Consider the following 12436-nt stretch of genomic DNA (forward strand, 5'->3'; position numbering starts at 1 on the left):
AGATCCATATACATTGTTCTTTGACAGATATGGATATTAATCAGATGCTCAAATTTCTATTCATATTTGGATAGATTTAGATATATTATTTGATCCACTTCACCCCTAAGGTTCATTGATATGATCCAAGGTAGATGCTTAATCTCAATCAGGCCAAATCGGGTCGGCCCAGTTTTAGCCGAAATGGGCTAATTTTCAGTCGACCCGATTAGGCTTTGGGTGGGCCCCAGTTTGGGCTCGAATGGAGCCGCATCATCTACAAATTCCGGGCCCATATTCGGCCCAAAGTTTGGGCAAGGGGCCCTCCCGGCTCATTTCCAGCCTTACTCTCACTTCTCTCGCCTTTCCTTTCCTATCGGTTTTTGGCTTGGTTCCTTTTTTTTTTTTTTTTTCGTCGCCGTCGTTGGAACGCACGCGGTATCGACGCACGAAGAGGAGAGGAAGGAACGAAGGGTTCAAAGCTCTCTCTGTGGATTTCGTTGCTTGACGGGATCCCTTCTTTCCCCTCCTTCTGCGACCATCTTGATCTCGATTTTCGGCTTATCCAGCAGCTTCCTCTTCTCCAATTCGAATCGCCTTCGGGTTTGGCTCCGTTCTGTTCATTCTTGGACGTTGTTTTTTTTTTTTTTCTTTTTTTTTTTGGTATTTGCTAATCGCTGCATTATCTTTTCTTATCGATAAACCGAGAATTTTTCGAGCCGATTGATTGGACCTGAATGTTGGCGGTTTCAACGTGAATACACGATGGCGGATTCTTGAAGAATTAGATTTAGGGTTTAGGGTTCCAAGATTATAGTCTTTTTGCTTTGAGAAATGAAGAAAAAAATTATACTTTAAGCTTTCGAATCGGATTTCGCGTTTTTTGTCTGGATCCCTCTTTGGTTTTTAGTGGCGCGTTTTTGCAACTTCTTGCGTGGTGTCTCAGTCGAAGGAAGGTTGGATGATGAAATGCCTTTATTGAGGACTCCAGTACCGATCGTGTAATGGACCATGATATTACTTGTTGGAATTCTGAACTGAATTGTTGGAATACTGCTGATGGTGATTTGATGGCGAATCTCACCGAGTTCTTGTAGATATAGTATTCTATCAGACAACTAAATGTCAACAGTGTTTTCGGTTCTGAAGTTTGGCGTCTTTCTTCATTTACTTTGTGTTAGATTATGAAATGATTTTAGTTTGAGATATGTGATCAGTGTTTTAAATAGAGCTCTTCTTTGGTGAAGATACCTGTTATAAGTTGGATTCTGAAGTACTTTTTTGTTAATAGGGCTTTTGCTTGAACTGTTAGCTTGATCTGTTTGAAGTGAGAGTTAATCTTAAGCTCCACATTGTATGGAGGGACTCTGAAATTTATTGTTGTTTCTTAAAGAAGCCTCCTATTTTCTCCAGGCTGCATCATGACACACATAATTCAGAATGAAGGTGGCTCTTCTAGCTCGACTTCAATAAGCAGCGAGAGAACTGATACAGATGATGACAGGATGATTGCAATTGTTCTTTCAGAAGAGTATGCTAGTTTAGATGGTGCAGCTGCTAGACGCCTCTCAAATATGTCCTCCGTCCCTGTATGATATTAGCTTAATTTTCTCCTTTTTGGTATCATGGGGAGCTTTCCTACTGGACTAATATGTGCCTGTTGTTCTTATATCTCCTTGACATAAGAACACTATATTGACATCTCTTCAAAAAGTTATACTTGGCTCCGTCAGAACACATAAAGGTTCTATGTGCTAAATAACTGCAAATCTGGTATATAGCCGAGCAACCTGTATTTGAGGGCAATGCTTTAAATAATGTAATTGTTCAATGGTAATAATGGTCGATCCTTGTGTTATATTAATAATTTTACTCTGACTGCCTCATGTATTATTCCAGGAAAAGACATGGATTCCTTTTATTTCTTTCTGATTCTTGTAATGATTCTGGAACATTCATCAATTTCTTTGTGCTTTTACAAGTGCTTGCGGCCCCAAAGAGTTTGAAAAGCCTCACAACACTCTTTTGAGTTTGCATAAAATTCATGCCTCAAGTAGCTTCCTTACCAAACAACGTAAAACCTGATAATTATATCATATTCTTGGTTTGGCAATGAAACCCATTTGAATCAGGGTGTTATTTTGCATAACAATGAACAGAACTACAGGATATACTGTCTATCAGAATTTTTTTTTTTTCATTGTTAGTCGTAGTGGCAAGTGTTCTTGATTTCTACACCTAGTTAAGGCTGTCTTTCATCACTATCATTCAGAAATCCACTTGATTTTCCTACTGTGCATGAGTGAGATCATAATTCAATGTGATGCAAGATTTGTATTGTTTGATTCCTAGTTTGTTTCTTTTGGTTCAGAATGGACCCCTTTTTTGGGGGGGGCTGGGTGAGGGGGGTAGGGATTTGTCCTTTTCTACTGTTTTGATGCAAACTGCTTCCTTTTATATGTGTTATTTTCCGGTTTCTTTCTTTTTTAAATCTTCTATCCTTTTTTCCCAAGAAATAGGGTGGGAATGCCACTGCCCAGATTCAAATCCAGTACCTCTCCCAATTGCTGTTTGTTTGTTCATTGATGTAAATTAGAATCTTGAGGAAAGAAAGCTCATTCTGATACTCCCCATGATACTACATATTTGCAGCATGTTCCCCGGATAAATACATTCATTCCAGAACTGAGCAATGCCACTCTAGATCACCAGCGTCTTCTCCAGAGGTAACTTTCCTCCAATGCAACTCATTTATGGGATAAGTACTGTATTCCTTCTAAATGATGACTGTAGTGGATAGTATCAAAATTTTCATTTTCTAAAACTAGGTAGAAGACTGTTGCACACGTTTCTACATTATGCTGCATTTTTGTTCGACAAAATCTTACACTTTTGACTTGCTTTCAATGTTCTGCCTGCTACCACATTCTGATGTCTCTACTTTTGCTTTCAAATCCAAGGGCTTCCTTACTTTGAACATAGAATATATTAAAGCTATTTCATTTGTTTTCTTTGTGTTTTAACACTTGTCTGCTAGAGTCTTAAACTGAGTATGTGGAAGTTGGCGGGAGTAGCTATAAGACTGCTTATACGCCCATAAGATTGGTAGAAGAACAAGGTTATTCTTGATCAACAGGTTTCTGATTTGCTTGCTGGCTCTTAGGAACACATTCCTCTGTTTCTTTTCTCAAAATTGCTGCAGTTTGGGTTCTTGTACTAGTCCAGATGCTTTTTGTGATACTTCTTAGTCCCATGTATTACAACAACATGTGTATGATAGGGAAAAAGAAGTTCCAACTTTGCTCTCCATCCTAACGTATAAATCCATTATGCAGTAATAGCATTTTTCCTTTTTTTTCTTCAGAAGGCAAGGTAAAATTCATATTTATGTCTCATAGGCTCTGATGTTTAGCAATATTCTGCAATCATATTAGATGCTTAACATGATACTACTAGCTTTAACACTTCATGGTGAAATCAGAGTGTAATTCTAACTAAATTTTCTATTGATCTTTTTTCCCCCTTTTTACTTGCCATATTAAGTGATTGTCTAATATCATTTTCTGCTAGGCTAAATGCTTATGGCTTATATGAAGTGAAAGTTTCTGGGGATGGCAATTGTCAGGTCTGTATATCACTTCTCTTCATACACTGTAGGCATATGACATACTTCGAAAGCTATGAAGTTGAAGCTTTTGATGGTAATTGATTTCTCCATCTTGCAGTTCCGTGCACTCTCGGACCAGATGTACAGATCACCAGAGCATCACAAACATGTTCGAAAAGAGATAGTAAAGCAGGTATTCCTAAGTTTTTCCGCTCCTGTTTTCTCTTCATATTTGTCTTTATGCTCAAGGTAACTGTGAAAACATACAGCTCTGCAAAGGCATCTCTTTACACCCATACTGACCTTATATTATACCTCTTCTTTTGTTTCTACTACATTGAATCATTTATTTATTGCTCAAGCAAAATGTTGACGTACATTAAATGCATTTCGTATAGATCAAATTGCTCCTACCTTTTGCTTTTGATACATGGGATGCTGGTTGGTCATTGGAGTCTCTAGCCATTTAAAAATAATTGTGACCATTGTTATTTTTAACGTAGATTTCTTGTGAGCATCTTTGTTTGTTTTATTTTTGTTAGTAAAGCAATGGAGACTTTTTTTTTCTATTGAGGGCTATTGAGGGCCTGAAAGAAATGGAGTGTGGATTTTCTTATGTTATCGATGTTTGTTTGTCCAGCTCAAAGAATGTCATTCTTTATATGAAGGTTATGTTCCCATGAAGTACAAGCACTATTGCAAGAAAATGGCCAAGTAGGATGCTTTTCCCAAGCTCAGCTTTTGATTTTTCCCTGGATCATTTTCCTGAGCCAAATACATCTGTTCCTTTTTTTGGTATCTTGTGTTTTATGCTCTTTAGCTATTGCTTGTCTCCAACTGTCAATGATGTTTCTACTATTAATTAGTCACATTCTTCAGATCTGGTGAATGGGGAGACCATATTACACTACAAGCAGCTGCTGATAAGGTCTGGTATTTTCTGCCTCACTTTTAAATAATGTTATTACTTCTACAGAGGCTTGCAGGCTCTTTTTTTAATACTAAAAATGACCTTAAAACTCTCTCTGTCATGTAGCCTATTTTTATCTTGTTTTTGCGGACAGTTGTTCTGGGAATATTGTTGTTGAGTGCAACCTAAGCCACAGTTTCAAAAGATCTGTGCTTTTCGAGATAACCCCACCTTCAATAGGTCATGTTGTTTAATCATCTAATGAACTCCTCATGAGATGTAACTACTAGTGGACTTACCGCTGTTGAAATGACTATTTCTTTTGGATTAGTTTCTCCTTGTTTTTTAATGTTTTTTAAAGTATATTGAGGATTCTCCTTGCATTCTGCAGGATAGGACATCTGTTGATGTTTCACTCTTGACCATCAGATTAGCTTCTCACATTTTCATTAGCACGTGCATATTACTAGACTATCTTTTTCATGTGGATGATATGTCATGTTATATTCAGTATTGTTGATATCGTGAAAAATTGACAAAAAGGCTGATATGTCTTGTTTATATGCAGTTTGTGGCAAAGATATGTCTTCTAACTTCATTTAGAGATACTTGTTTTGTGGAGGTTGTTCCACAATATCAAGCTCCTCAAAGAGGTAATTTTAACAACTTAGTGATGACTAGCCATCTACTGCAGAGTTAAATAGATTAAGAGATACCAAAATCCAAAACCAGTTTGCGAATAATGTTAGACGTTTCTGATATCAAATCTTTCTGATCGTCTAACTTGTGGCATTCTAAATGTGAAGTAAACCTATCTGGATAACTAAATTAACCATTCATGGAACGTTTCCTATAGTGAAATGTTCCGGAGTCTCAAATGAAATGATGCCATTATTCATCTGAAACTTGATTGGAGTACATAGATATATGTGTCTGACTGACAGCTGCACTGTGCCAGCACTTAAGCAGTGCTGATAAGGCAATTCCTACGTAACACAGGAATACTGGATAAGCTCTTAAGAAACTTGAGAAATTATCAGCATTTGTATCCTCATTAATATACAGACATGGTAAACTTTTTGGGACAAGCACAGATTGGGTCCTCAGTGATTGCGTGTTGTTAGTGGAGTCAATTTACCATGATATTAGTAAAAAACATATAGCTTGATAAACAAGTTTTGATTACTTGGTAGGTTGTAGCTCAGACTCTTACGATTCTCAAAGCATCACTTCTTTATCTGATGCAGAGCTGTGGCTGAGTTTCTGGTCTGGAGTACATTACAATTCAATTTATGAACTTCGAGGTCAGCTCTTACCAAGTACATTGTAAAATGTTTTGTACTTTAATTGTTTTAGGATGTTTAGGATGCTGGTTAGACTTGTTTGATGAGGTAGATTAGACTTGCCTTATTAAAAATTTCCCTTCCTCTAACATATTTTGTTCCTTTGATGATTTACTAGTTGATCATTGCTTGTCTTTTTTCTGGCAGATCTTCCAGTTCGGTGCAAGCCTAGAAAGAAACACTGGTTATTTTAGAGGGTCATGTAAAGCTTGAGTTATGGAGGTCATTTCTCTTCTGCATATATATGTGTTGATTTTGAGATTTTATATTGTGTTCATTTGAGTTTTTATCGGTTCTATTTTTGTTCTTCATTTTAATTGTTCTGTATTACTTATCATAATAGATATTGACTCCGTCAATGACATTCTTTGTATTCTTTAATTCTTTTGGTTCATTTGCTGTATTTCAGTTAGCACAAATGCTTTCAGCTGTTAATCTTTAAGCAGCATCTCTGTTTCATATGTTGACATATGAGACTATGGATCTAAGTTGATTTTGTTGTATTCAGTTTAAAAGGCACTGACCAATTTGGTTATTGTCTTGTTCGGGACTAAAAGATGCAAAAACCGTAAATATATACTACCATAGACTTATCTTAATCCAGAATCCGTCACCATTTATTTAATGAGTTATAGCCTGCTAGCAGGGGGAGTTTGGTACTGTCTTGTGTTATGCATGCATGCTTGTAATTCAATATTTAGAGGTTAAATTTCATATAATGGATTGTGTGATAAATCTTAACTTCCATGACTTTAACGAGCTAAAATTATTTTATTGTGGATGGATTAATTCATATTATGCGTTGATATTTGTTTTAGCTTGTGTTCGGAGAGATTTTTTTTTTATCCCTTCACTCTTTAACATAATTTAAAGACATGTGTCAATGAATATGTCTAACACAGGAATGGAAATTGTGATTATCTTGGAATTGCTTCCGTCATTTCCAACTTAAGTATGGCGGAAATGAGTTGAGCTTCCTAGGTGACAAGAGAGATCTGCAAGCCAATTGGTATCTGGGTTGAACAAAGAAATTTCAAAGGACACTGACATGTGAAGGTGAAAAGCTGCATGGTTACTCATTAGCACGGCTATTACAATGAGATGTTTTATACGTGACTAATCTCTTCGTTTAAAACGGATGTCACAGCAGAGGTTTTTGACCTTGAGGACTGGCATGCTATGGCAATGCGCCAATAACCATGCAATGTTCTTGGAGAAAATGATGGTTCTAAATTTTGATGGCCATCCAGATGGAAAAGCGTTTAGATCCAATGGCAAATGGGTCATGCATGATAATATCCAAGTGCATATCACGGGTTGGTGCTATACTTAGTGTGCATTGGATATTGTTGTTTACCCCTCATCTACCATTAAGGAATTGTGATCACCGTACATTGCGGTCAAATTGTTTCCATCCAGATGAAGCACCGTCTCACCGGGATCACCGGTGGGGTCGATAGAAATTTGTGGAAAGAGATCTTGGTGTAGAAGTTAATTTCAAGCGTAGCTGATGGCTTTAAGCAAAAACGCACATAATATTCCTTCTTTAGCTATTCCTTTTTATACAATAATGATCTTCTGTTCTTCCAGGCTGTTTGTTTACTGCTACAATTAACTATAACCGATTCCAGGCCGACCAGCATCTTCCATGAAGCAAGGGAAAAATTGTGCATGGTGTAGCTGTATGGACGTCACATTTCCTTGGAAAATATCTTCAATGCGGTGAGGACATGTGATCGGTACAATTAATATTCAGGACGGCACATGTAAGGCGTGACGCGGCATGGAACGTCATATTGATTTCTTGGTTGGTACTCAAAAGAATATTAGTTGGGACCTACAACCCATATATGGAGTTGAATGATGGTCTTCCGTTGTTTGGAGGTCAGCAGGAGATTAGGAGACCGTTCGTAGTACCCACTTTTGGTTTGGAATGGGCACAGGAGGTGGCGTTGGCCCCAGTGCATCTTAATCATCGATGCAGTTGGCGTTGGCCCCAGTGCATAGTGGGTTTTGTCTCGAGATGCTATAGCTAGAATTAACTGTATTCGAATCGCATTGCGAATTTATTCAATAATAATAAAATAATATAAAATATTAAAAATAATATTTCATATTGATGTATAAGGTTATAAGATAATTTTTCATAATATCATATATCAAAATTTATTTTTTTTTATTTTTATATTTTTTAAAAAAATAAAAATATAAATTTATCTATATATATATATATATATATATATTAATAATAAAGTGATGCACGGATATTAGGAATGGCATTCCGTGTTGACACGTAAGATTATAGGATAATCTTCTATAACGCTGCATATCAAATTTTATTTTTTTATTTTTTATATTTTTTAAATAAATAATAAATAATAAATAATATACTAAAAAATAAAAAAAAATAAATTATTATAACTCAATTTTATTTTGAAGAAGGAAGAAAATAAGAAGCAGACGTCGTCACGATCGTCAAAGCTAGAACCATCTGCCCTCCTATCTCGCCATCAATGTCATCTCCGAAGTTTGTGTTCTCCATCTATCTTCTTCAAAAAAATTGAATCTCGATAATGTTGATCATGGTGGAAAGATGGAGAAAACTCATCAGAAGCAAATAAAATAATCATCTGGACCTGACTTCATAGTACTTGAGTCTTTACTAGAAGATGCCGATGACATTTTCAAGAAGATGAAAAGACGGGACTCATTCCTAATGTAGTTGTCATGCTTACTGGGCTCATTAAAGATGGATTGGTTCAAGAAGCAATGAAACTATTCGGGTCAATGCATAAGAAGGGAACAATTCATGAGGTTGTGATTTACATAACGATTATGGATAGTTTCTACAAGGCAACAAAGTTTGATTATATAAATAGAATTTCAGGAGAGATGCAGAAAAATAGAAAATATCAAATGCTTTTAGTTATGCAGTTCTGATTCAGATTTGTGCAAAAAGAGAAAATAAGAGAATTCTGTTGAGTACCGCACAAAGATATTGGATACTGGATATTTATCAAATACAGCAAACTTCATTAGTTTGAAAGGTTATTTTTGAAAACAAAAATTCTTAGAGTTTTTTTTTTGATCTTACCATAAAATTAATTGATGGAAATAATTTTTAATATAAAATAATTTTATTATTATCGAGTGCCGGGGGAAGATATACAGCTATATTTACATTGTTTCTGTACGTTGACTATAGGAGCCTCAGGTACCGATGGAGTGGACAGAGCGGGCAACTTCAGCCCACTATTTTATCTACTGTTGAAGTTTCGCGTTGCAAGTTACTGTAAAATAGACTCACAGAATTTTTATGCCTATCTGGTGCTCCACGGAAACCAAGATAACAGCTCAAGTAGTAAAAACTCTGGCAGCGTCATGAGCTTTCCATTTATATTCCCATTATTATAATTATTTGACATAAGGGCATGGTTTTCTTCGAAGAATTAAGAGTATATTGGAGCACCATTGTTGATGCGCATGGATGTATGGTGGTACCTGCCAGCCGTGTGGTTTCTAATGTCTGATCTCGGTTGGGCTCCGTATCATGAGTCCTCTTTCCGTTGCCATCCGAAGTGAGAACCAACAACATGGAAGTTGGTAGGGGGGGAAGGAGCAGGGTGACGCTCCCCTATAACGAACCATGCAGTCAGCCCATGCAATGCCGACGACCAGGCAATGATGGGAGCATAAGGAGACTAATCTGGGTTCGCCACGAGCAATTCACCCACTACAACAAGATGTGTGCACAAGTTTGGTCAAGTTGGTTTAGTGATAAACTGAAATTGCTACTGAATCCGTCAATTTATGAAAACCGAATGAAATCGAACCAAAAAATTTGGTTCCATTTCACTGGTTTATCAGGTTGGAGTTATAGGCTGAAAATGGTTAAAAACTATGTATTGTTTGGATGCAGACTCTAGCGCACATCAAAATTTTGAGGAGATATAGATGAAAATTATTAAAAAATTTATTGGAGAATACCGACCGATCCCGCTCATGCCGATTTATAATCGGACATACACGACCGACCGACCGACCGATCGACCGACTGATCGTCGGATGCCGTTGCCGACCGATCGACGACTGTCGACCGACCGAGGATATGTCGGTCGGATAGACCCTTTCCGCCCTCCCGACCGACTGCACCAGGGGTTCCGATGCCCGACTCCCGCGACGTGCCCGACTGACCGTTGGAGGGATCCGAATCTCCACCCGACGCCCCTCGACTGGCCATCGACCCAAGGTCGATCAACTCCTCCAATCGCCGTACTACTGTCAGAGACTGTTGGTCCTGACAACAGCATGCGGCACTGCCGCCTAGGGGGCATTATCCCATCTAGGGTATGGGTCAACCCTAGCGATTTGACAGTCCCACGACGATTTGACACATTTACGGCGACTCTGACAATCTCCAGTGAATTGACAATTCTTCAATTGTCCTCGCCATTAATGACGGCGTCATACCACGCTCCACTATATATATCGGGGAAGGCAACAGTGCTAGAGGCCCGGTCGAAAACTCTCAGGCTTGCTCCCTCTCTCTCCCTCTCTCGTTGAGCTCCTTATTTTCTTCTCACTGTTGCCTAGTCTCCTCTCTGACTTGACCGTCGGAGGGTCCCCGCCGGAGCCGCCTCCGGTCAGTGCAGACTTTCTTTTGCAGGCGCTTGTTCCCGGCGACCAGGCGACGAGGGGATTGACCGCAACAGATTGGCGCGCCAGGAAGGGGCGAAGCAACGCTCATAGTGACAAGTTAGTGCTTCATCGACAGCACAAGGGATCGTAACCCCCACGGAACCCTAGATGACAAAGACAAGAGCTCAGTGATCGAGGGTCACTGGATCGGCGAGGCGCTCTTCCCGTCGGGAAGAGGCCTCTCGTCCACCCTCCGCGGTGGAACCCAGCTCTCCACACCCCGCGGTGACCACTGAGGCGCAAATCGCGACGATCGTGCGGTAGATGACCGTGCTGACGGATGCGGTCAAAAGCCTCCAGCAACAGCCGGTCCAGCTGCCGCCATCACCGGTCGGGCAACTGGCGGCACGTCCGATGCCCTCCAGGAGCAGCCGCCGATGCTTGCGACGATCTCCGTCGCCTCCGCAGGAGCACCCGCCACAGCGCTCCTGCAGAGAGGAGGAGGGGCGGCTACGACACGACGCTCACCGATCCCGACGGCATTCTCCCTCCCAGCTAGAACGAGCAAGGAAGGAGAAATGCCCACGAACGCCGTCCGCCTCTCTCTCGGACTCTTCCGGAGACTCCACTCCTAAGGTCTCCTAGCACCAACGGACAGACGACTACGAACGCAGGTTCGAGGAAATCGACCGTCGGCCCGCGCAGCTACAGGTGGACGGGTAGAAGTCTTCAAACGACGTCGACTTCCAGACCGCCCAACCTCTCTCTCGACTCATCCTCGACGAACCGATCCCCAGTCGGTTCAAGATGCCGCATGTGGAGCCTTACGACGGCTCCACCGACCCAATCGACCACCTGGAGAGCTACAAAGCTCTCATGACGATTCAAGGGGCAACCGACGCTCTCTTTTGCATCGGCTTCCCCACCACACTCCGCAAAGCTGTCAGGGCCTGGTACTCCGATCTTCGATCAGGAAGTATCCACTCCTTCGGACAGCTCGAGCACTCTTTCGTGGCTCACTTCAGCACCAGCCGAAAGCCACCGCGAACGTCGGACAGTCTTTTTTCCCTCAAACAGGGAGAAAACGAGATGCTCCGATACTTCGTGACGCGATTCAACGCAGCCACGCTTGAGGTCCGGGACCTCAACGAAGACATGGCTATCTCGGCCATGAAACGGAGGCTGAGGGCATCCCGGTTCACTTACTCCCTGGACAAGACCATCCCCCGGACGTATGCCGAACTATTGGAGTGCGCATACAAGTACATGCGCGTGGACGAAGGAGCCTTCGACTGACGCTTGACCGAGTTCAAGGGCCCGAAGGAAAAGCGGAGAAAGGGTCGGGACCTCGCCGAACCTAGCAGGGCCCCGACCAACGGTTGGGTCTCGCCCCCGCGACGAAACCAGAAGTCGCCCCGACGGCAAACTCCAAGGCCGACACGCCCCAGGTATGACTCCTACACTCCTCTCTCTGCTCTCCGTGCGCAGATTCTGATGGAGATCGAGGGGGAAAAGTACCTGCGATGGCTTCCGCCTCTGAAGGCAAAAGGCCTCGCCCGATGGAAGTACTGCCGATTCCACCGGGGCCATGGCCACAATACCGAGCAATGCATCCAGCTTAAGAATGAGATCGAAGCTCTCATCCATCGAGGATATCTCGGTAAATTTCGGAGGAACCCGCCGACTCAACCAGTCGTCGATCGACGACCCCAGCCGACTAAAGAAGCGACGACTAATCAACCAACGGTCGAGGTCATCAATATGATTTCCAAACGACTTGGCCCGGGGACGTCTGCTGGAGGGGAGCCGACGAAGAGGCTACGCCCGGACGACGTAATTACCTTTACGGAAGAAGATATTCGGGGCATCCAAACTCTCCACGACAATGCTGTTGTTGTCTCGACGACAATAGCGAACTATGATGTAAAAAGAATTTTTGTAGACAATGGAAGTTCAACG

The 12436-nt window shown here is 41.1% G+C and overlaps 1 protein-coding gene across 2 annotated transcripts; it reads left to right on the top strand.

Annotated features, from left to right (window-relative positions):
• Positions 1 to 399: 399 nt before the first annotated feature.
• Positions 400 to 6220, top strand: LOC105060350 (OVARIAN TUMOR DOMAIN-containing deubiquitinating enzyme 12). 2 transcript variants are annotated; one of them, XM_010944013.4, is made up of 10 exons: positions 400 to 582; positions 1393 to 1568; positions 2632 to 2705; positions 3550 to 3604; positions 3705 to 3779; positions 4227 to 4300; positions 4466 to 4514; positions 5065 to 5149; positions 5744 to 5800; positions 5987 to 6220. In XM_010944013.4, exons 2-10 carry the CDS (start codon positions 1401 to 1403, stop codon positions 6031 to 6033), a joined length of 684 nt encoding a protein of 227 aa, XP_010942315.1. In that variant the 5' UTR covers positions 400 to 582; positions 1393 to 1400; the 3' UTR covers positions 6034 to 6220. The 2 variants fall into 2 exon arrangements, with proteins under 2 accessions (XP_010942315.1, XP_073098467.1); XM_073242366.1 differs by lacking the exon at positions 5065 to 5149.
• Positions 6221 to 12436: the final 6216 nt, after the last annotated feature.

This window comes from Elaeis guineensis, chromosome 1 (genome assembly GCF_000442705.2).
Source record: "Elaeis guineensis isolate ETL-2024a chromosome 1, EG11, whole genome shotgun sequence".
Classification (NCBI taxonomy): domain Eukaryota; kingdom Viridiplantae; phylum Streptophyta; class Magnoliopsida; order Arecales; family Arecaceae; genus Elaeis; species Elaeis guineensis.